The 26,117-nt window shown below is 43.1% G+C and overlaps 1 protein-coding gene across 8 annotated transcripts in view; it reads left to right on the top strand.

Annotated features, from left to right (window-relative positions):
• The window catches only part of ADCY6 (adenylate cyclase 6), a 195,927-nt gene that overhangs the window by 53,570 nt on the left and 116,240 nt on the right, over positions 1-26,117 (top strand). For all 8 annotated transcript variants that reach the window (XM_083169056.1, XM_083169057.1, XM_083169060.1 and 5 more), the window contains 2 exons: positions 3,649-3,810; positions 7,300-8,158. In XM_083169056.1, coding sequence (XP_083025182.1) covers positions 7,304-8,158 — 855 coding nt within the window. In that variant the 5' untranslated portion in view covers positions 3,649-3,810; positions 7,300-7,303. The remainder of the gene's footprint in view (positions 1-3,648; positions 3,811-7,299; positions 8,159-26,117) is intronic.

Genomic DNA, 26,117 nt, shown 5'->3' with positions numbered 1-26,117 from the left:
TTATGGAAACAGGGTAGTCTCTAGCTGATTGATGTGTAACTTGCTACAGCACTCGTGCAAACTGGTGTCATTATAAGGGTTTTAAATGACTGTGCAGGAACAACACTAACACTAAGTACACAGCTTTTGAACAATTCCTGTACAGCCACTTACTGTAATAAGTGCAGAGCACTCAGTGCTCACCGCAGCATCCCCAACACAGTCCTGGACGCGTCAGGCAAACAGCATCTGCCTTGCCCAGGAGACTACAGTCCGACCTGCAGAAATGCCACATTGAATCCCGGAAGTGCGCTAGGGGTTACAGCTCACGGTGATCAGCAGCAGGCTAGGTATTACAGCCTCGGACACTCTTCCTTCAGCACACGCTGCACAGTGCTGGCCACATCATCCGCACACATCTCTGGACGGCGACGCTGTAAGCGGCTGACAGGGAAGTGGAGCGCAAATCTTAGTAGCTTGCCGGGAGATGCAGTGACATGGAGGCAGCCAGTGATTGGGGGCAGGGGGAGCTGCGGACCCTTGATCAGCAAGGGTCCCATTGCAGCTGCACCCCCTGTAGTTACATCACTGCTTAGCGGGTCCACGCCCCGTGCATATCTACCTCGCGGGGACCCAGCGCAGCATGGGTCTGCTTGTGTTGGGGCCGGAGCAATTCTCCAGAGTCTCCCGCCCTGCTGGCACGGAACATAGGGAGGCAATGGAGCCAGTGCCCCCTTTAAGGCTGGCGCCCGGCGGCAGATGACTCCATTGCCTCCGGGAGTTCCGCCACTGTGCCCCAATGTTCTTTATGGGGATAGATAACCCTTCTCCAAGCTTCATAAATTCACCCTAAATGAGGAGGGCTCTATCTGTACCACTTGGACAGCTGTTACTGGCAGATGTTTATGTTAATGCCTGAGCTTTGGAGCACTTGTCTGCTGGAGGCATAACCCATTTAGACATGGAGTTGTTTCTCTCTGCTGTATATGTAGATGATTATTATATATATAATGTAAGCATACTAGAATTTTATAACTATGTACATTTTGTTTAAAAAAAAAAAAATGGAAATGGCTTTAATAAGGATTATTTGCTTTTATTGGGTCATCAGTGAGCAGAATAGGATTGAACAGCAAACTGGTGTTAGTGATCTAATGACAGTACATCTGTATATTAATGTCCATAGTATTCCAATTAGCTTCTACCTTTCTAACCTCAAGTGGAGACAGAACAGAGAATTGAAGTCTCACAATTATTTTGATCTTGTGGACAGTGAAAATCCCCTAAAACAGGGGTCTTCAACCTTTAAGACAACGTGGGCCACCTAAAAAAATCCAGTGAAGCCCGAGGGCCACTAAACTCTACTGCGGTATTTCGGACAGCCCCATAGAATCACAGCTCCCCTATAACATCAGCACAGTCCTTCATAGATAGTTGGCACAGCCGCCCATACTCAGCACAAAACCCCCCATACACACACACACACACACCCCCCAATAGTCATCAGCAGCCAATTTGGGATACAAAAGGGGTGTGGCCTAATTATAAGGGCGTGGTCTAATTTTAAAGAGTGTGAACTAGCAGGAAAACAATTACCTGACACCTCTTTTGCAACCTGCATGACCAGACATTGGTTACCGCAGGAATGGTCTTTGTCCTCACACGCTTAAGTTGACTGAACAGTGACATATAAGCATGAAGGCCCAACACAGTGAACTAGTATGCCTCACAGATCAAGCCCAAACAATGAAAGGCTACTTAAATCAATATAAACTGTTACACATTGTGCATCACACCATAGTGTCCATTAGACATTATGCCACACACCGTAATACCTGTTGTACATTATGTCATACACCGTAATGCCCATTACACATTATGCCGTACACCGTGATGCCCATTACACATTAATCCACACAAAATTATGCCCATTGCACATTATGCCCCACACTGATGCCCATTATGCCACAGACCATAATGCCAGCAGTACTCCTGCTTTTACATATGATGCCCCAGCAGTGCCCCCACACAGTGCCCCAGCAGTGCCCCTCACACACAATGCCCCAGCAGTGCCCCTCACACACAATGCCCCAGCAGTGCCCCTCACACACAATGCCCCAGCAGTGCCCCTCACACACAATGCCCCAGCAATGCCCCTCACACACAATGCCCCAGCAGTGCCCCTCACACACAATGCCCCCAGTAATGCCTGCAGCTTTGCCAGGTCCCCTGCTCCAGCCAGCTGTACCTCCTCATCCTGCAGCTTTGCCGGGTAACCATCCATGCCTCCTCCTGCAGTTTCGCCGGGTCCCCTCCGCCAGCTGTGCCTCCTCCTCCTGCAGTTCCTGCGCCAGGTCCCCTGCTCCCGCCAGCTGCGTCGCCTCCTCCCGCAGCTTCGCCGGGTCCCAACTCCCCAGCTCCCACCAGACGTGCCTCCTCCTCCCTCAGCCGGGCTGGATCCACTCCTCTGCCCTGCCTGCAGCCAATGAAAAATCGGGTAGGCGGCACCCGGGGGGACTCCATTACCCTGCCTCCCTCGGCAGCGTTTTCTTTTACTTAAAAAAAAAAATCCTGTGCATGGCTGGCCGGTGGGCAGAGGGCCACTGAGATCAGCTCCGCGGGCCACTCGTGGCCCGCGGGCCATGGGTTGAAGACCCCTGCCCTAAAACATTCTAATGCTGGCCACACATCAGACCAACTTTCCTCCAACCATCCAACTAGTTGTTTGGATGGAATAAAAACCTGGTACTGGATAGGAGCAAATGTAATTTGTAATTAAGTCATTTGTTTCCCAAATCGGAAAATGGACAACACCTGTCACTCAGACAATGTACTGTGGTTGGACCTATTTGATTTAAACAATATCACTGAATGTTTTTGTCCATTCTCCTGAGTTTGTGGGAAAATTTCTTATTGGCATTTGCCCCCATACAGTACCAGATTTTCATTCCAACCAACCAACTAGTTGGATGGTTGGAGGAAAGTTGGTCTGATGTGTGGCCAGCATTAGGCAGCATGGAATGTCTGTTTTGGAACACAGATATTAATATGTTTGGATTACCTAGATCACAATATAACATTCAGTTTACCGTCGGTGTTTTGGAACTGTTTATATTGGAATTTAAGGGCATGTGATGAATTTGCATTTATTTTATAACTAGAGTGGATTCTGTGTTACTGATGAATACAAATAAACATCTAGGGTGTATTCAAACCAGGATTCTGAGTATAGGGACATCTCGGAAGTCAGAATTGCAGGAAGTATTTGTTGATCCGACAATAACTTGACTGTCGGAATGCAATGTTCCGACTGTCGAGTGACGGAAAGTCCGTAAATTGAAGAAAACGGTCGCGGATTGTCGAAAAGCGGCAGTGAATTCGACAATCTGCGGCCGTTTACGACAAAACAGATCAACTTTAAAAACTGGCAGCATTGAATAGGTGAGTGCTGATATTTCCCCTGGGGAAATATCGTCACAGATTGAATACTCCCCTAATTTCTGCTCTGCACCTTTCACGTGTATTACGCTACCAATCACCAAAATTGATCTGTCTTGTCTGGCCCTTGCAAAAAATGTTGAGTGTTTTATTATTGTCTTGTTTTTATGTTGCACTTGTGCATTTTATGACTAAACCTATTTTACTCCACTTTTACTCCACTTCTTTCAGGTGCCCAATTGAAGTCTCTCCTAATCTCCCTCCTAATGCCATAGAATTAGCAAACTCTGAAGCAGAGGTCCTCTCCCACCTATCCGCCCGACGAAATAAATGCCGTGTTTCACCTACCCAGCCAGGAGCTTCAGGGAAGCTGCCACCTCTCAATCAGGAGAGGTAAGTGCTGCTATGTTTCAGTCAGATGTAGGGCTTTCTCAGGGCTTAAATACAACACCACCAGTAATAGAATGGTCTGGAAGAGGCAACATTGTCTAATCATCAGTAATAGAATGGTCTGTAAGAGGGCAACATTGTCTAATCACCTGTAATAGAATAGTCTGTGGTACTTGTGTAGTTTCACAGCGCCAGTAAATCGCATGCGATGCGATTTATTACCTGATTTTATATAGTGTGGCGAGCGCAGCAAGCCACCGAAGCGTGGCGGGCGGACACTGATTACTTGACATGTATTCCACAGCCCCTCGACGGGCTCGCTGCGCTTCGGACTCCGTGAATACATGTCAAGTAATCTGTGTCCCCACGCGGGGCTCGGTGGCTTGCTGCGCTCGCCACCCTATATAGAATCAACTCCGTGCCGTAGTGGATAGTGGGGGTATGAACACGTAATAAATTGCATCGCACATCGAATTGCATTTATTTACTGACGCCGGGAAACTAAACCAGTACCTAGTCTGTAAAGGTGCCTACACACAAGAAAGATTTTTTTTACAGATTGGCTGATTTTCTCTAAATTGGTCAAAATACCGACCTTTAAAATCCCGACAAGGTCAAAATACCGACCTTTAAAATCCCGACAAGGTCAAAATACCGACCTTTAAAATCCCGACAACATCAAAATACAGCCATTTAATATCCCGACAAGGTCAAAATACCGACATATAGAATGTAGACAGGGGAAAAAATAAACATGACTTTCGGTCGACAGGTCGCTAGGTCGACATGATTTTTTTCACAGTTTTTTGACCCGACATGTGCAGGCAGGCGGTATTTCATGCCCTACCATTTCATGCCCTACCATCCACTAGGGCGTGTGAGGGGTTGCGGTTGACTTCCAACTGTGCCCATGTCGACTGTATCGACATTTGAGTCAAAAACAGTGAAAAAACCATATCGACCTTTCGACCGAAAGTCATGTTGACTTTTTCACCTGTCTACATTCAATATGTCGGTATTTTGACCATGTCGGGATTTTGACCTTGTTAGGATTTTGACCGTCGGTCAATAGCTGTCGGGATTTCATACCGAATCCTAGAATACTATATCTTACACGCACTGTTAGCTTAGAATATATACTGGCCACCCATTATTAAAACTTTATATTTTACTTCCAAGTCCCCTAATTTTAAGAGTTTTGGTTAGATTTGTATTTTCCGGCGAGCACCAATACTAATGGAAAATAGATGAAGATTAAATTAAATAAAAAAAGTACTTACAGTACCTTTCATGCTCTGCATACAAGCAAGAGAAGCTCCTCTGAGCTCATAATCATAAACCTTATATGAAATGGAATTTACAGGGGAGTAGCATTAACGCTTGCACTGCCATCTTTACCCAGGGTGCGTGGGCAGAGGAATGTGGACACCAGCCTGGAAAGTACTTTTATTTAAAGTATATTTGACTTCTGGGTGGAAACAACATTCACATTGCATAAGAATTATTTTATCCTGTGTTCATTTGTCCTTGTGTTGTGCTTTGTGTTTTTGATTTTTCATTTATTTTTTTCTAACAATACTTTTCTTGTTGTTATTGTTTTGGAAGAATGTTGGACTAATGGGTGCAGTTTAGTAATGCATATAACAAAGTTCATGCATTTCATCTGACCTAAGGGAGGCAGAGGCAAGGTCACCAAGATGACCAGAATCGCTTATTTATTGTGTAATCTGTTTGTAAACTGAAAATATTTGTATTTTGCTCTGCGACTTTATATTTCCATGTAGCGGGGGGGGGGGGGGGGGGGGGGGCGATATGCTTCAAATTAATTGTAGCCACCCACTCCCATAATGCTATTTACTTATACTGCACACTTCAGTGTATAAGGGATGCAGGAGCGTAATTTCTTATGTGTAACATTTATATATTTAATCATTATATAGATGCGAGAAGAGTAGTATTCACAGCAGAGGATTCAACAGTTTGGGAGAATTTTGCCTAAAACGGACAGGAGCTAATTTAATGGTTTGAGCGATGAGCACCGCACTTTTTGCAGCGGCTGCATTCTTTTGCCATAATGCAAACTATTGTGAGTAGACAAGTAAGATACATATAGCCTTAAAGCCCCCATACACTAGTCTGACTTGTCCTAAATACAAGTCCGACTCAATTTTCCGAACCCCCCCCCTGGCAGCTTCCCGGGAGACCCCACTTACAATATGGCACTTGATGAGACATTTTTTACATGCTATTTATCACATGTAAAGACTCCCAGGGAGCTATAGGGCCAGGAATTTTTAAAAAAAATAACCTGGTTAACAGCTGGGCAGGCAGTGGCGGGTGCCGGGAAGCGCTGAGTGGCAGGTGCTGGACAGCCAGTGGCAGCATAATTTTTTTGGTACTTATGTAGTATCTGGACGCCCGATTATCGCATCACATCCGACCAAATAGCATGCGATGCGATGGACCCGATTTTCCATAGGATTCTATGGGAAAAAGGGTCCTTTTCATTTCCCCCACTATCCAACTACGCAACTACCACCGAGCCCGAAGCGTGGCGAGGGGACGCGGATTCATTAAAAAGTATTCCGCATCCCCTCGCGGGGCTCGCTGCCCTGCCACGCTACAGGCTCGGTGGCTCGCTACGCTCGCCACAGGTTTCTATCCAACTTCATGCGTAGTTGGATAGTGGGGAAATGAAAAGGACCCTTTTTCCCATAGAATACTATGTTAAAATGGACTCAGTCCATTTTAACATTGAATCCTATGGAAAAATCGGGTCCATCGCATTGCGATTTGGTCGCATGTGATGCGATGGACCCGATTTCTTAATCGGGCGTCCAGATACTACATAAGTACCATTTTTTTTTTTTATTCAAAAGAAAGGCTAGCCTTTGATTGACTCAGATTGCTCTCTCAGCCAATCAACGGCTGGCCTGTCTTTTGAATAGATTGTTTTTAAAACTCTTCTGCCACTGGCCATCCATCACCTGCCACTCAGCATACTGGCACCCGCTATTGCCCGTCACTGCACCCCCCCCCCCCCCCCCGCTGCTTACCGACAGGTGCACTCATTATTGACACATTTTAAAAGATCCACAGTTGAAGCTAATTATTTCACTTGATTCTGTGAGGAGACCTGCAAAATATGCACCGTGTGGGGTCCTGAGGACCGATTTGGGGACCTGTGGACTAGTGTATGGTGGCCTTGAAGACTGGTTTCCCCAAACAATTGAATTAGCTCCTGACCACTTTAGGCAAGTGCTAATTCTCTGAAATCACCTTTACAGAATAAGGCAACCATGTGACCTAATGTGGGCTTTGACCACCTTTTTCTGGTAGAGCGAAAAAAGCGGACTGTCCTGGAAAATCCACAGAAGATGTGTATTTGAGTAAATTATAGTAGTTGTTGAGTATATTGATATTATTAGTAGAAGTGTGTCTCCCTGTTCAGGACTAATGCTGTATATCACACAAATGTTCTCTCTTCTGCAGCAGAATGTCGTGGTTTAGTGGCATCCTGGTCCCCAAAGTGGATGAACGTAAGACGGCATGGGGGGAGCGCAATGGGAAGAAGGGTAAGCGCAAGAACACCTCTCTGTGTGGCCCCCGTTACATGAGCTGCCTTCAGGACCCTGAGATGGAGCGAAACAGCCGCAACAACTTTAGCCTCCGCTGCACTTGGCAAGAGGATCATTACGGAAAGAAAGGGGCAGGGGGTGACCTGGGACTCAAATCTGTGGCCCTCGGCTTTGAGGACGGGGAAATCAAAGGCTCAAAAATGGGTTCAACTGAAGCAGTGGGCTCAGATGAGGGGGAACACCATATGACCCCTAGGGAGTGCTGGACGAGGTTTCTGCAGGTTTTCCAATCAAAGAAATTTCAGTCTGCCAAACTTGAACGCCTTTATCAACGCTATTTTTTCCAGATGAACCAGAGCAGTCTGACCATGTTAATGGGTGCACTGGTCCTAGTGTGTGTGGTTATGCTAATTTTTCATTGCACTCATGGTGACCCCCAGGTACTCTATGTTTCTGTACTTGCTGTTGCCATGGCCTTGTTTCTGTCACTCATGGTGGTCTGCAACCGTAATGGCTTTCACCAGGACTATATGTGGATCGTCAGTTACCTAGTTATTGTCGTCCTGTTTGCAGTGCAAATACTTGGGGTTCTTATGGTCAACCCTCATAGTGCCTCTGAAGGGATTTGGTGGAGTGTCTTCTTCATCTACATCATCTATACTCTGCTCCCTGTGCGCATGAGGGCTGCAGTGCTGAGTGGGATTATCCTCTCCTCTCTACATCTCATCATATCTTGGAGGCTTAACATGACCGATGTCTTTCTCTGGAAACAGGTATGTGTCCTGCAAACTTGCTTGTGTATATATAGCAGACATTTGTGGTAACATGTTTCTGGTATTGAACTTTTTATTAGTAATAAGAAAATAAACCAAACCTGTAAACGCCATAGCTCTTCCAGCAATCATTTCTGGGTGAATGTGTAACGCAGATGACTTTTCTTCTGGTACGATAATTGCTTTTAACAATAACTTTTTATATAATCATGGAGAAGCTTTATCCCGCTCCTATTAAGGCAGAAATGAACTACAGTAAGCTGCTTCTATCAGAGTCCCCTGTTAGTCAGACTAAAATGTCTAGTTTAAAATGGCAATAGTAAGGCCCTTGTATATATTATATAACTGTGTATATAGGTGGATTTTCCCTTAACCTTATGCAGTCCACTTTTTTTTTTTCCTTCAAGTCGAACAGTCTGGTTTAAATGTTTCAATTAACTATCATTATTTAAAAAAAATGTTATTCAAAAATGGTCTACATTGAATGTTGAACGATGTTAATGTTCTTATTTTAAAGTGGCTCACCACTGGATCTGCTACCAGCGCTAGGGCTGGTGAGCCTGACTAGACGGCCTTGAAAGGGTTAATGGGTAGTGGCAAATAATTTTAGTATTTTAAACAAGAGATAACTTTCTGCTTCGCTGAATAGCTGCAAATGTAAGATGCCTAAATCCTCATAACACCTTTACAAAACCTAAATATAAAACGAAGTTTAACAATTAATTAAAACTGCAATTTCACATGTTAACAAATTGTGATTTCACATAGAAGGACATTTCCTAGTCATTCTGGATTTATATTTGCATAATGCCATTTTATTGCCTGTTGCCAACATGCACACTTTTGTTATAGTGTATCCTTTCAGGTGTATGTTTGCATTTACTAAATGTTTGATGCCTTCAGAAATGTTTATGGGATCTAGAACCTACTAAGAGAACTACTAGATAGATTCATGCTGGAACCATCCAATGTATGATAGCTGTAATACAAGTGTCCTTAATGTGTACCACCTTAGAGAGTAACCACTGAAGAAGTCTGTTGGAGACAAAACACAGGGTAAAGATTGTAGGACCCACTTTGTGAACCCACAACTGGGAAATCATGCCCATATTAAACAGACGAGCAGTTCTAACTCAGAAGTGAAATACCTTACAACAAAGTGTAAACCTTTGTACTGCATGAATTACACTGTGTTACTATGTGAAATTGCAGTTTGTTGAACTTCGTTTTCATATTTATGTTTATAATTATTTATATTTTACAGTGTGTGGCATAGTGTGTAATGAGCATTATAATGTTTGGTGTAATGGACATTATGGCGTATGGTATATGTAGTGGGCATTATGGCATGTGTAAATTTTTTGTGTGCTCCTTCAGCGCACAGTGTCCCTATTTATTAGTTTTTTAGAAATTTGTCGAGACCTGCCCTATATTTATGCAATACAAATAATTTGCTCTGAATGTTAGATTAAGATTCCTACTATATTCCCTGGGATTTATAAATTACTATTATTTAAAGACCTGTAGATAAAATTACAATTTATATTATGATTGTACATGTGCTAGGGATTATGTTCTACAGACATCCATAGTTTAATTATAACATGGTCAGATGTTTTCTCAGAACAGTGGTGAGTGTGGATGAGAGAAGCAGATCTTGGGCAGAGCAGAGGGTCCAGTTGGGCAGGTTTGTCCTGCCCCAGAAATACCCACCACAGCACTTAGGGGCTGCCCCCATCGCTCACCACCAGCCAGTGCAGTCCGACTCCCCACCCTGGATCGCCGGGTTTCTCCTGCCACTGCACCCGCCGCCATTCACAGACAGCAGTAACCAGGCGGCAGGCTCGGGGGGACTCGGGCGCGCTCGGGCACCCAAACTCCCGTCTCTATCTGAGCCGTCCCAAACTTTCCCAAGCGGGGCATGCCGTTTTCTTACTGCTGCAAATAGCGGCGGTAGCAGCAGGGGGAGTCAACACTGGCCGGAGGGGAGCACAGTTGGATTTTGTGTATTGCTCAGCTGGATCATTCGGTCGACAGGGTCCTTAGGTTGACCAGCGGAACGTCGACAATGCAGAAGGTCGAGACATATTTTTTTAGGCATCTAGATCTAGACGTCTAGTTCTGGACACTGTCTAAGCGAACGGCGGACCCTCACATCGCTCGCCATGCTTCGGGCACGGTGCCTCACTGGGCTCGGCACACTATTCTATTCTTACTCCATGCCCATGTGGATGGTAGTACATGAACTACTGCCTGTTCTGGAACCACAGTGGGGGAAAAAAAACAACATGTTGGCCTTCTGCATTGTCGACCTTTCAACGGTCGACCTAAGGACCCTGGCAACATTCTGCCCGTTGATCTTCCAGTGTCAACCTAAGGAGATGTTGACCTTTCTTGTGTGTACCTAACGACTGCATCCCCAGTAATGTGCAGAAAAACACTAAAGGGTGTATACTTAATGAAATATGGCCACTTATCCCTGTTCTTCTGCAATGCATACTGTCAGGAGGAGAGGACTCTTTTCTAACCTCACTAGCTGATGGTGACACAGGTTACCAGCTCTGGTTGATTGATACACAGGGATAGGGCCAGAGATACCATGGCTCAATGAAATTTGACCTTTAATTTGTGGCACACGAACAAGACTTTAAAATTGCCAAGGTGTACCATCTGTGCCCTGCTGGAAAAAAACCTTAAGCATTGGCCCCAATGAAATTTGACCTTTAATTTGTGGCACACAAACAAGACTTTAAAATTGCCAAGGTGTACCATCTGTGCCCTGCTGGAAAAAAACCTTAAGCATTGGCCCCCACAGTAATTAAAGTGATGCACTAGTAATTCCACAATCTGCGCCCCCCCCCCAGTAAATTGACCACACAACAAACCTTAATAGTAATTCCATGTATTGCCCCCAAGCCCTCCCCCCCCCCCCCTCAGTAATTCCACCACACACTGACCCTATAGAAATTGCACACATGAACACTGACACTGGGCTGCAAGACATGACCTGCTTGACCTATCAGTTATGCTACGTCAGAGATCATAGGCTGGACTGTGAGCGCAGAGAGTGAGGGTATTAGGACGGGGCTCTGAGTGCAGAGAGGGGGTATTAGGACAGAGCTGTGAGTTCAAAGAGAGGGGGTATTAAGACAGGGCTGAGAGTACAGTAAGAGAGGTATTAGGACAGGGTTGTAAGTACAGAGAGGGGGGCAGTATGTTAAGATATTTTGAGTGCAGATGGGGTATTAGGACAGGGCTGTGAATGCAGAGGGGGGTATTAGGTCACGGCTGTGAGTGCAGAGCTAGGTGTGTTAGGGCAGAGCTGTGAGTGCAGAGAGGGGGGTATTAGGACAGGGCTGTGAATGCAGTGGGGGATTTAACAGAGCAGAGAGTGTATTGTGGAAGCCTCTTTTTTAAACTACTTTTGACTTATGTTTTCTGTAGGGCGGAGGTTCTGTCCCTACTGTTACTGCCATGTATTATTATTACTATTACATTTTATTTATAAGATGCCACAAGTGGTTCACAGTGCCAGTGTAAATATATTAATTTTTATCATCATTATTCTTTAAATGTATGGATGCAATGTTTGTTTATTTTTTTTTTATGTTTCTACATATTGTATTTCACAATTTTGTACAATTTTCTTGTATTTTCTTTGCATTCTGGATATATGACAACATGATAATGTATTAGTGTACTCTAGTGCACAATATTTTGGAAGCTAATGCTTTATAAGGGATGGTGTGTCATTTTCAAGATCTACCTTTCTTTGTGTCTATTCCATTTTTGTGGTCAATTGCAAGTCCTGTATTGATTTACTGATATTCTCATTGAAAATAAATAAACAGAATAAAAAAATAAAAAGATCTGGCCACCAACCTTCCCTTCCATCCGGCCAGTCTCACACCTTTTTCTATGATGTTAGCAATTGGGTGCTTAGTGAAAAACGCAAAGCTTAGTCTCCTCTCTTCTTCTGCTGGGCTCATGATGTTCAGTCTCTTCCATTTGACGAAGGGTCTTCCATTCTGGTAACCAGCAGTGGCCTCAGCTGGTGGTATTATAGGCCAGGTAATTTTGGGAGGGTTCTGCAGGTGGATCCAACAAATTAAAAACCCTCTAAATATTTCTTGCTCCTCAGCTGTTACTGGTTAGCTACGGGCCTCTGCTGCCTCCATTCTCTCTAGGTGGCTTAGAGTGAAGTCAGATTGTGATAAGGATGGTGGCTTGGGGCTGTATGGGTGTGGAGTCTCATGGCTTTCAACTACTACCCTGTCGATCTTTTTGTAGGAGCTCTTGAATCATGTATTTCAGGGCAGTGCCAAGTGCATTAAGTCTTGTAAGTTGGTAATCAAGTCTTCCGGTGATCATTTGGGTCATTATGACTCCAAATGAAAACCAGTCGGCACGGGCACTGTACTTCTTGCCAGAGTGTCCTCAGGTGCAACTTATCCACATGTTACTGTGAAGCCATTGCCCTCCAGTCTTCAAGGACGTTCTGGAACGCAAGACCGAAAGCCCGATCTAGCCACCAGGAATTTCTCTGGCTTGAGGTCAGGATGGATTATGCCTTTGGAATGGAGGAACTGTATACCCGAAAACGAATACCCGTCAACCCATATTGTGTGTACACACTGGAGCAACTTTAATAAAAGACAAAATGGTCATGCTCCATCCTTCATCAGCATACTATGGGATGCTAGTGATTATAGTAATAAGTTCATTTTTCACATGGACGGAGAGGAAGTACTAATCAACCCGATCCTAGCTGTCATTTTTCAGCACGGCTTACAACATGCAGTTATAAGCTGGCAGGTATTTTATCTGCACTTTATTTCTCTCCAATGCTTAGTATATAGACCCCTGTATTTGTGTAGAACAGTGGTCCCCAACCTTATTTCTCTCCTATAGCCCTTTTTATAGGCTTTTTTGTTTGCGTACCCCCTCCTCTCAATCTGAAATATCCACAGTACTTACAAGTGAAATGGAAGTAAATGGTATGCATATCCTTATATGTGTCCTTATATTAAGGAGGAGCGGAGGAGTAGTGTGCGGTCAGGAATCTGAGTCTGACTGCTGGCTGTGTACTGTCTCCAGGGTTTCCGCTAACACCTGTAGGATTAATGCTGCTGTTTCCTCCACACGTGTCAGCGCAGGGCAGTGCGGGTAGTTCCCAGTTGATTGAAGCTGCAGACGAAACCGGGAGTGACTCAATGTGGTTCGTCTCCATGGCATTGGGTGACTACTTCTGCCATCGGGAGACTTCTTCTTCTGCTGCCATTACCAATATTATTTTCAAGTTTCAAGTACCCCCAACTGGTCCGCAGAATACCCCCAGGTTGGGAACCCCTGGTGTTTAAATTTAACTGTGTCTGGCAGCCATACTTTATTTCTGTCCAGAGAGGTTTTGAAAGAATATAATGATTTACAGCAGGAATATGCAAACTTGGCCCTAAAGGACCCCTAACAGGTCATGTTTTCCACACCACCTCTGGATTTAAAAAAAATATTTCAGTTATTAATGAATAATGATATACACCAGATAGACTATCTGGACAACATAACCAGTTCAGGATCTTTCATGACTGAGTTTGGCCATCCCTTTACTTACAGGAAGATGTCTAGCAAAAAATAAAAAAGTATTTTGCTATTTAAAGCACACACACAAAAAAAAATGCTGTGTAATTCCTGCTTTAAATATATAGTACACAGTGCTGGAGGGCAGCTTTGAGAAACAGTAACTAGTGCACTACTTACTTCCACTTTTAAAGTGAGGACAAGTTAAATTCTGCATTTTCTATGCATTAAATAGTTTTTCCGTACCTTTACAAGCCCATATTCTGCATTTTGTTTTACACTAATGGGAAAGAAAATAATAAAAATATCTGCAGAACACCCTGTAACCGTGGGCATATGAATTGAAGAAAAAAGAACAAAGCTATTGTTTTAAGCAGCATTGCCAACTAATCACTTAAGCCTACTCTGCTTTTTCTTTCCCTCCTCCAATGTTTTTGTAACCTTGTACCACCAACATTTTTCCCTTTGTTACTTTAAAATGTCTGCGATGGTGATGTCCGAATGGGATGACCACCAATAACCTCAGTGTTCCTGATTGATGCGCCACTATCGCTTGTCTCATGTTCCATCAAACTGTTCTGGATGTGAATCATGAAATAAAATTGATGCACAAAACCGTATTAGTAAATTATTTGGTGGCCGTGCAGCTTTAATATGCATGTCAAACTTAACTGCAGAAGGTTATGGAGTTTGTTTGACAATTATAGTACTGCACTGGATTTAGGCAGAGCTACACACAGAAATGAAACTCTTTTATGAAGCATAAACTTAAAAATTAAGTCTCCGCAGGTTTGTCTGCTCCAAAAAAAAAAAAAAGAGATCTTTGTTGGTTTCTGTTCTATGACAATGGTTATGTGTATAAAACATTCCATGTTATTGTTTATGGTTTCACTTCAATTCTTCCTCATACCTTTATTTCCTATTCAAAAATCCCTGAATATAACCCAGGTCTGTTGTTATGCTATCATAAAACAAGGATTAACACATGTATCAACATCCCATAGGACATGATAGCAGACTTGCCAATTGCAAAAAATTCTGTTAGACAATTTTTTGGTTCTACCAATTCTACAGAAGGCAAACTCTCAGTTCATTAGGAACCAGTGACCTCTGGCATAAGACGTTAAATAACTCAAAATGGCTTCCTTCACAAATATTAGGAGCAAGGCTGCTCAAGTACTCTATTATGGTGGAAAAGAAGCTATTTTTGAAGCACTTGACAGCAGATTTCTCAGGCTCTTCACTTTCCCTACATTCTTTGGCAAAATCCCAGAATGACTTGCACATGACTTCTTGGACCAGACCTGCACTTTTATTTTTAGGTTTAGTCCTGCATTAATATTTGGCTTCATTAAACAAGTGTAATTATCCTTAAAACATGACTTCATGGCTCATTTAAGACCAAAGTACCATGGGATTTTCACAGTTGCCAAATACCTTTTCTACACCACCCTTGTGACATTAGTGGTTGTATTCACCTGCAGAGTAGAATAAATCTATACACACCAACACTGGTCAGGAGAGTTAACAAAATTGTTAGTCTAATGTAATATATATATATATATATATATATATATATATATATATATATATATATATATATAACGGACAACAACTTGGGTTGCCACTCCAATCCAAAAAGGAAGAATGTAGCAGACAGGCAGGATGGCACTCCCAAGATTTGGCAATACTGCACGGCGGCAGGTTTCAAACAATAAATAGTCAAACACCAATAACTTGTGTCAACGTTTCGGGCAAAGCCCTTTATCAAGACATTTTATTACATCACACACACACATTTATTGTGTCGTCTATGAAACCATCTTGAATGGTGCACAATAAGGCCATCCTGTGGCTCTCCAGACAAGTCCGAGCGTAAAGTTTTGCCATTCAAGATTGCTGAAACTGTGGCATGCTGGGATGTGTAGTTTCACAACAGCTGGAGAGCCACAGGTTGGCCAGGCCTGGTATAGGGAGGAGATATATGGATATTTAATTGACATGCACTCTATTAGAGTATACATAGTATCCTATAAAAAATATAATACAGTCCAAAATTGACACATCTTAGGAAGGACACAGACACAGCAATAAAGCATCAAAATGTAACGGTAACAGATGGGAGTAGGGAAACAATGTATTGTAAGGAAATGGCGAGTATAGAGGAAAGCCTTTTCATACTTTTTTAGTCTGTGTTCCAACAAAAAAGGCAAGTTTACAATATCCAATTTATTAAAGAGTACCTTTGTCAAAGCACTAGGCGCACAGGTGACATGGGTAGTTTTAAGGAGATAATGAGGCTTCTGAATGAAGGGGGAGGGTGACCTAGGAAGATGAGCAGATAACGGGAGAGGTAAACAGGGATTTAGGAGTAGGGTTGCGGTTACTGAAAAGGTATTTTGAGAGCACAATTGAAGCTGGTGGGACTGGTAGAAAGTATTTATATAGGTGTATCCCAAACTCATTCCTATATAGGCACTCTATGGGGGGTATGCAATGTGCCGCCGCTATTTCCAACGTGGGAAATAGCGGAGGCTCCCTATTCAATGCTGTCATTAACGACAGCACTGATGCAGGATCACGGCAGAATGGGCCCGACTTCAGAAGCTGTCGGGCCCCTTCTGCCGATAACGGCCGTGGATTGTCGTTATCCGGGCCGCAGATCGACAATCCATGGCCGTTTTCGCAGCCACGCCCCCTTTGCGCCCATCGGTAGGCGGGACATTGAATCCGGTCAATCTGACCGCAAACGGGCCAGGATCATGGCTGTCGGCGGGGATCGACAGCCGTGATCCCAGATTGCATACCCCCCAAGAGTCCAGGTTTCATGAATATCCATGTTACAGAACAAATTAGAGCACGCTGACTGCCATGCTAATCAAATCACTTGTGTTTAAATGTGGATATCCTCAAAACCTGGACAATTAGGTTGCCGTTATTACATAGTGGTACAGTGTATATAAATTGTTACTAATTATGGATTCAGTCTCTGTGTCGTCATAGGACGAAATTATTGTTTGTGTTTTTTTGGACACTTTTAAGTAATGGCGTCTGATGGAGTTATATAGTTGTTGCTCCAGTTGAGATTGTTTTCCCCATTTTTTTACCAAAATACTACCTCAAACTCTATTTACTCCTTAGGTCTTTGTAAGGATATTGTTTAAATTGCTTTACCGTCTTAGCCTCTACACCACTGATGGGAGACTATTCCACTTATCCACTACCCTTTCTTTGTAGGCATTGATCTCTGTAAATTTCCCCTGACCCTCCTTTCAGATTCAGTGCATGTCTTCCTGTTCCAATAGTTCTGTTCATCTGAAGAATATCACGTCGTGGAGACTCATTAGAGTTGTGCAAAGGGATTTCTAAACCCCCTGTCACCTACTAATTGTTTCAATTAAATGAGAAAATAATTACCACTATAGATGCTGCATAAGTACGCCCTAAACTGAATTGTTAGTGCTTATACAGAGCATATATTGGCATTCCATATACAGTAGGACCAAAAGGTCTACGCTAGAAGACATCTTTGTTTCTGCTATTAAAGATAATAAGTTTAATTGCCCTGAAAACATTAGAATACTTTGCTGTTTTGTGAGATTAGTCATCTGAGAGTAATTTCATAAAGATCTTGTTACAAAGGTCAAAGTAGTATCGCTGGCTCTTAAATATAAAAAAAACTAAATAATTATATGAATGAGCAATACGTTGCGCATTCCATAATGGTCAACTGGAATAATAAACTCCTTTCAGTTAATGGATTATTTTACATTTTGCCATTCGACAATGGTTGTGCTAAATAGCAATTTAAAAGGCACCCGTGTAGATCTGCTCACCCCATAGGGTTCAAGCTGGGATGTGAGTGGTTTGACCAATGGCACCCACTGGTAGGTCATAATAAGGGGGGACTTATCAAAGCTTACTAAAAGGACAAGTGGCGTTCATGTTTATAGCAACCAATCAGATTTTACATTATACACAATTCTAGCTAGAATCTGGTTGGTTGCTATGTGAGAGAACCTTCCATTTTTTTTTTTCTCTTTACATTGTTTGATAAATCTCACCCTAATTTCTTATGAATCAGTGATCGGTAATATTATCAGATTTAGACTGGGGCGGGGGTGATCCACCTGGTATATAATAGGTAATGTTTATTTATATAATTCAAATTTAAGTAAAAAGATTGATAGCATAGCATTCTAGGTCTCCCCAAGATCCTGTTAATTCACTGTCTCGCAGTGTCAGCTGGTCCCTGTAGTGCTGAAGGTTTTTTATTCTGGTCTATAAAAATGATCCCATACAGAAAGAAGTTAGTGGGCACATCTAGAGTATATTACTGTACATTTCTAATACGCTACTGTTGATCGTGATACTAAAAATAAAAAAAGGACTATTGGACCTTTTTAATGGCAGATCCTATCTGGGGGTATTCAGATTTGCATGCACGTCAGCAACAAATGTGGCTGCATTTCATGCTTGGAAATAAAGGTTGCTCTCTGTATTTAGATAATTGAATCTGTATGGCTGCCCCTATTCATCAGATGTGAAAGCAGTCAGAATAATATTCAGTGTGCATTTGCACCAGCCCTATCTTCTATCCTTGGTACAAGAGATCCATCTGGATCCATCCATCTGGAGTAGCCCAAAATTCCACCCTCAGAATATCCTTTTGTTTGAGGGCTTATTGAGTTGCATCTACTTCGCTGGAGAGACTTGCCTGCACTTACATTACACAACTTATTGGACCCACTTTATTATTTATTTATTAACAGTTTATTATATAGCGCACACATATTACGCAGCACATTACAGAGCATAGTTATAAAACACATAACAAATTACAGTACAAGACAGTTTAGGACAAGTACATGGTTAATATGGATCATTGCACCAGGGGACAGGACACTGAAGCAATTATCAGGGTGGCAAAGGTTTATATATTCTAAGAAAGGGACATGAGGAGAGAGGGCCCTGCCCGTGAGAGCTTACATTCCAAGAATGTAAGTCATGCTCTGTATTAGTCATGCTTTTATTCCTAACATTCCACAGAGACAGCAATTAAAGTAGTGAATGATCTGTTCACTGCTAAAGTCTAAAGAGATTTCAACAGGAGATTTTGACTAGATAGTCAAAATCTCCTATAAGGTTAGCCAAAATCTTCCTATTTTTCTACTGCTTAAGGTCCATACACACTGGGCGACTATGCAGCGTGTATGGACAGCGATGATTGCTATCATCGCTGGGGGGAAAGCCGCTCAGTGCATACACACTGAGCAGCTTTCCCCCTGCCCTGTGCCGACAGCGAATTTGCAGCCCTCCGAACAGATCTGAATCAGGCCCTTAGTTATGCAACATATTTGGTCAACATGGTTTTATTCACATTTCATAGGATACTAATACATGTCATTTCCCTTTTCTTGTTAAACTGGAACTTCTTGCAGCTCTAATAAAAATACAAATCAGAATTTTATCGCACTTTTGATCTGAAAACACAATTTATTTGTTATCTGTCTGTTGGCCACAGCTCATTGTAATTCCATAGGCAGCAAACCGAATCATGGTAAAAGTAAGTTATATATAAGAGATTGTAGAGTTTAAAATAAACGTATTCATTCTAATCGTTTTGAGTCTATTAGAACCTCCTTCTAGGTACCTAACTCCCCCCACGCCCCACACACACACACTTTGCTGCCTAGCCCTAAGACCCCCCCCCCCCCAACTTATGACCGGATTCCATCACCAGTCTCCCGGTTCATACTATCCTTTGTTATGCTCAAATTAATATGACATTTATGTTGGTTAGGCGGCCTATCACTTTGCTTAATTAGACTTTATCGTTAGTAGCTGTTTTGTGTTGAGAGTTCACAGAATTGACCAGTTTATTTCAGATGTTGCATTTACTCTGAGGTATAGCACATTTGTACAATGTTACAGGTTGTGTTTTTCTTGTGCGTTTTTGAACTAGATATACCGTAAGGGGGACATACAATTACACACAGGGGCCACAGTAGGCCTTCTGTAATGGTACAGCTCTACCATTGACATTGCAAATTGTTGGCTGAGCTGCCTATGTCCCCCGAATATCATATTTTATGGTGAACTATCTTTAAATAGACATAACGCCACTATGAGTTTCCCCCTTAGTTACCAGTACACATTCAAGCTTGTATCTTGGACTGATTCTCAATAGTGTGCTGGTTCAGCTTCTCTCTAGCTAGAAATATAAAAATACCACTTTTTCCAGTATAAAGTATATTACGCTCCTTAATGATGGAAAACACCGTAAATTAGACCAAGAGTAACGTATTTAGATTTGTATCCTATGATTGATACAAGGCTCTAATATAATTTTGGAAGCCACCAACAGTGTTCCCAGCATGCACAACAACTCACAATCTAATACTCCCCAGAGTAAACTGTGCGAAGACTGGGACTCATTCTATATATAACTGTCTGAGAATGATATTCCCAGAAGAGAAATGGGAGGAAGTCTCAGACGATGACACATAGAAATGTAAAGGCAACACTTGAGATCCCACTTATAACTAAGCTAATACTGTGCACTTCTGTGATGCAAAAGGCAATTCTTTGTGTATCACACTAATCTCTGTTCTGTGTGAGGACACAGGGAAATTTACTAAGATGGGAGTTCTATTTCACATGGGTTGTTGCTATGGGCAACCAATCAGAATCTACTTGTTTATTTAGCACCTTCTAGAACAGGGGTGGCCAAACCTGTCCTCAAGATCTACCAACGGTGCATGTTTTCCAGGCAACCTGTGGATCTATAGTAGGAATGAATGCAGCTGGTTTGAAAATGTGACAGTTCGTAATGACTGCTGCTGTGAACCAGCTAGGTAACCTGGAAAACGTGGACCGTTTGTAGATCTCGAGGACCGGTTTGGCCACCCCTGTTCTAGAAGATAATAGATGTCGCCTGATTTGGTTGCCCATGGCAACATCCCATGTGAAATAGAACTCCCATCTTAGTAAATTTCCTCCACAAAGTCTGACTTTATAGCACCCAACTTCTTGTATTTATTCACTTCCTTATTAATATCGCTGTATACTACTTTTTAACTTTTTTAACGTTGCGTTGACTCAGTGTTCACGTTTCCATCGTCATTATCTCCACAATACAAGGTCGATCCCAAGGAGTGGAGATGATCAGGCGGAGGCTAGTTGTGGCTCCCCAGCTTCTGTAAACATGCTTGGCTAGGAAAACCTGCTGGCATTTGTAGTGCCACACCAGATGGGAGAGCCTGTTACTTTATTTCTGTAATAGTTAACTGTAATGAATATACTCCATGTAGTACTATATTTCTATTCAGCTTTGTGTGCTGCAGCCATAAACCCACCAAGATAATGAATATTTGTTATGGCACCGCTTGTGCTTTGAATTGAACTGCCCCCATTGACCTGGCCTTTCCGTTTCTCAAGGATAATCCATGCCCGCTATTCCTCCAGTGAAGAGGGCACAGCCTGAGACAGCACAGCCCTCAGGCACGTCTTCAGAAGCAAAGTCAGAGCAAAGGGGCTGTGGTGACGCAGAGCATGCTGCTTTTGTATCTGGAAATAAAATGGAGGAAGTGTCATGGAGCAGTGAAAGAAGGCAGACTCCATAGCTGTGGGGCTGTAGTTTCATGTTGAGCGACATATGTTTTTTATCAGGCCTTTTGTGCTGCATGTAGTCTCTGAAAGCTGCCAGATTTCTTATGCATTTGGCCCCTGCTTCCTCTTCCTGAATCAGCACGTCCAGCAGCCACTATTCACTTTTCAGTGACATTAAGCTTACTGTATAGTAGTCAAATTAAGGTCTGTGCCAAAGTAAGCCCCTATTCAAGGCACAACGCAATATTAACTCTTTGTCTCGGCATTCTTACAGCCAGTCACTTCTCCACATATACACATTGTCTTGTCTGTCAATAAATTTGCAGTCATTTTATTTTCAGTATCAAACCATACATATGAACTGTGTACATATTAGAGGTCTATTACAGGTGTGAAATTGTCTTTGGTGACTTCACTTACCTTGATCTGCATTGGTGAACCTAGATTACCATCAGAGTGCATGGGGCAAGATGATGGCATTTGAGGAGGAACAAACGTCTGCAGGGCCAGTGGAAAATGTTGGGCTGAGATTAGTGTACCCCTTCCTAAGTATGGCAAGATACTGCTCCTAGTTGGAGTTTTAGCAGAAGGAGATTATTGAAATGAGATAAGATGGATGGGGATATTTTCTGATGGGAAAATTGTAAATGGGATATATTGCGCATTTTGCAGAGAAATGCATTTCTAGATGTTCTTTACCAAAGTATAAAAACTGCACAGCGGTGAAGAATGTCATTATAACCGTCCAATATCACTTTAGCGTGTGTGTTTACATCTATAAAGCAAGAAAAGTCGCATAGAACTTGAATTGCGCCAATAGGAGCAAACCAAAGACCTTTTGCGCTTTGTTAATGATGTCCATCCTATTCCACCCTTAGAGCAAAGTGGAATATGACATATATGCCTTCACACAGGGGATTATCTGTCAGAGGAGTTTCCTGAATTGAAGGCCTAATTCAGACCTGTTTGCTAGGCTGCGTATACTCGCTGAATGGCCATCACCCCTTCCACTCCCCCCGCAGTGTGAAGTCCGCTCGCAAGCATGCAAGTGGATGTGTTCGAATACACATCCACTCACATATGGCCAAATGGAAGATAAACCAGTCAATGGTCGCTCACATCTAATGATTTCTCTTCCATTCGTTAATAAGTCAAGACTGACTTTTATTTTGGCCGGAGATGGCTGAATTTGGGGAGGGCGCTGACGTCCATCCTCCCGCCCTAAGCAGGCATCAACCTGCCTGCATTCGCAGGCATACACCCAGTGTTTTCCTGGGTAGCCTGAATTCGGCCAGTAACGAATGGGAATGAATCAGCCCCTAAGATTCATTACTTGTATATTGCATTGGTAATTTTAAAAGGAAACATTGGTGAGTGTCAGGGCACTAATACCTGAGGGGTTCAAAGCTAAATAAAATCAATAAGTCCTTAATTGAATTATATTGCATTAGCCCACAACATGGATGTTTCCGTTGCTTGTGGCGCGTTGTAAAAAAATAACCTCACCCTCTGGCTATTTTGGTTGGGTGCCGGACTCAATGGCAGTTGGAATTCCGACAGTCATTACCCTGACATCGGAATCCCAACTGCTAAAAGCCAGACACACGGGCAGTGGGTATTCTTCCTAATGGGGGTCCACGACCCCCATAGACGGAGAATAAAATAGCTGGTGAGCGCAGCAAACCACTGTGCCAGCAGCATGGCGAGCGCAGCATGGCGAGCGCAGCGAGCCCGCAAGGGGCTTTGTTGTGCTCCCCCGCTGTCTGAGTCTGGGCAGTTGGGATTCCGACATCGGGCTATTGACTGTCGGAATCCCGACTGTCAGTGTGTTATACCACACCTATTTTGGTTATAATCTTCAAAATATCCCATGTATAAAGCCGGTTCAATAGCACCTTTTGTCTTTCTCTTGGAAATATAAGCAAGCTCAAAGGGGTTGAATGGTGGCAGGCTGGGGGACATACAGTGAAGGAGGGGCACGCTGGGGGACATACAATGAATGGGGGCATGCTGGGGACATACATTGAATGGAGTAGAGTGGGGGACATACAGTGAATGGGGGCAGGCTGGGGGAAATACAGAGAAGGGGGGGGTCAGGAGGGGAATATAAAGTGAGTGGGGGCACGCTGGGGGACATACAGTGAATGGGGGCATGCTGGGGGACATACAGTGAATGAGGGCAGAGTGGGGGACCATTTTGATGTGATTAATGGGTCAAAGAATGTCAGGCTGAATGGTCGGCCCCCATACATTTTCACGTCACCATATCTGGCCCTCTTTGCAAAAAGTTTGGATGGTACTTATGTAGTATCTGGGCGTCCGATTTAGAAATCGCATCGCATCGCATGCGACCAAATCGTATGCGATGCGATGGTCAAGATTTTTCCATAGGATTCAATGTTAAAATGGTCTGAGTCCATATTAACATAGAATTCCATGGGAAAAAGGGGTCCTTTTCCTTTCCCCACTATCCAAGTGGGCATGGAGTTGGATATAAACCTGTGGCGAGCTTAGCGAGGCGAGCGGACACAGAATACTTTTTAAGAAATATGCGTCCCCTCGCGGGGCTCGCTTCGCTCGCCACGCTTCGGGCTCGGTGGCTCACTGCGCTCGCCACGCTATATACTGTAAAATCAACTCTATGCCCACTTGGATAGTGGGGAAATGAACAGGACCTTCTTAACATTGAATCCTATGCAAAATCGCATCGAATCGCATCGCATCTGATTGTATGCCTTAAGGTAAGGCATACAATCACAAAATCGGCAGCCCAGATACTACATAAGTACCGTTTGGACACCCCTGTACTATAGCATCTTGTTTATAAATGCTTAAGGGAGCCTGAAAGGAATATTGACATATATGGGAATAGTGGAGCATGTGCATGCTAATTAATGCAAATAATCTCTGATGCCAGTTGTGTAGGGGGAAGTCAACTTTCCAGACAGAAACCCAATTCCAAAGTCATCTTATTATGGGTTCATTTTTAACTCTCTAACCAAACCTAGAAAAGTAGTTTAAGTATGTTGTATATGAGGGTAAAGTGTGCTGGCTCTTACTCTGACAAACAAACACCAATATGTGAGAAAATACGCAGTGGTGCCAGAACAAAACTTGCTTTATCAGGACAAGAAGTGATCTCACTTCACATCCCAACATGCCCCATTCAGGGAATTAAGCATGGCAGGAATAAAAGCTTGTCACCATATCTTTTCTATTTAATACTGTTTACAGCCATACTATATACTCCTTTACATTCAGTATAACCAAGGCAATTCCACTTGTAAGCTTACTGCCATGATAGCTGCTATTAAGGGTAGTCATTAATTGTGATGGAATTGCAAGAATGTAATAAAAAGCTTATTGCAATTACCAGGAAAAATAGCATAATGCATACAATGACCGGCATGTTGTACACGGAGTTCAAAAAGTCTCTTCACAGTGATTGTGTGATAAGCAAGTCTCCACATAGAGAATTGGGCTGATTAAATTCTTGCCGGCGCCCCCTGTGGGGCATCTATGCTAATGTGTGTCTATTGGAGCTAATCAATTATTGATCAAGATGCCTATTAGCATGGGCTGACCGTTTTGGGCTTAGCTCTGTAATGCAGCTAAACTCATCTTAAGGTCCATACACACTGGGCGATTTCTGCCCGGCGCTATCAGCTGGGCTGAGGACTTTGCACAGCGCAGCGATATGCAAAGTCACCCATAAAGCCGCTCATCTGCTTGTAAGACAAGGAGATGAACAGCTTTCCCGGTGGTGATGATGCGGGAGCGCCCATCACCACTCAGCGCTCATCGCCCGGCCGTAGACACTGGGCGGCTTTGAGCTGAAAGCTGCTCAAAACATCAAAATTGAGCGGCTTTCAGCTCAAAATTGCCCAGTGTCTATGGGCCTTAACAGGCGGATGAGCATCTAAACATCCCGGATCTGGACGCCCAAACTGCCATCTTTGAGCACCTGTTTTTCTCGCATCCATGGATGTGTGAAGAAATGTAAACCGCGGGTAATGGGCATCTACCAGAGAAACAAGTGAACAGCTCCGATAGATGTCCATTCGATTATAGACAGACCAATGTGTGCTAAGTAATATAACAATGTGGTTGTTAGTAAAAACTTTATTTGCATGATTGGGGCAGGTGCTGACGTTAGATGCCCTCCCCGGAAACGCCTGCGTGCCATCTGCGTTTTTTTTTTTCTTTTCAGGATCTTCCCTGAAAACATCCGGGTCCCTCCTTTGAATGCCGGCTGTCTGTCAGTCAGCCAGTGTACGGCCTGAAAAGAAATCAAGAATCGGCAAGGCAGGGAATGGATCTGAATTAGGCCCAGATATACATTTCTACTGCATTATGTGTATTTTTTAGGACAGCTCTTGGTTTGTCTTATTTTGCTCAGTGTATCATATACAATAGATTGTATTGGATCACTTGTCCTCCACACATGTCCATTTTTTTGGTCAACTAGAAGTAAATTGACAAGCTGTGAATTATATGGCAGGCTATAAATGAGATGAAATCCTGATAACACAAAGAATAATGAAGGGCATTTCTTGTATACCTTAAAGTTCCAAGCAGGCATACAGTGAGCAGCATTGTACTGGGCTGAACATGGCAAGCAGTGTACAAGAATAAATCTTGTGCATGGGAACGATTGAATGAATGGTGACAAGAGCCCATTGTATGTAGTATCGGCTTTCTCAATTGTGCACAATGAAAATCAAGGCAATGTTTGGAGATATGAACTCTGAGCCCCAGCTGCACAATGATG

This window comes from Crinia signifera, chromosome 2 (assembly GCF_055691185.1).
Source record: "Crinia signifera chromosome 2, ASM5569118v1, whole genome shotgun sequence".
In the NCBI taxonomy this organism is placed as follows: domain Eukaryota; kingdom Metazoa; phylum Chordata; class Amphibia; order Anura; family Myobatrachidae; genus Crinia; species Crinia signifera.
The sequence above is the reverse complement of the archived record's forward strand: the minus strand, read 5'-3'. Positions and strand labels throughout refer to the sequence as shown.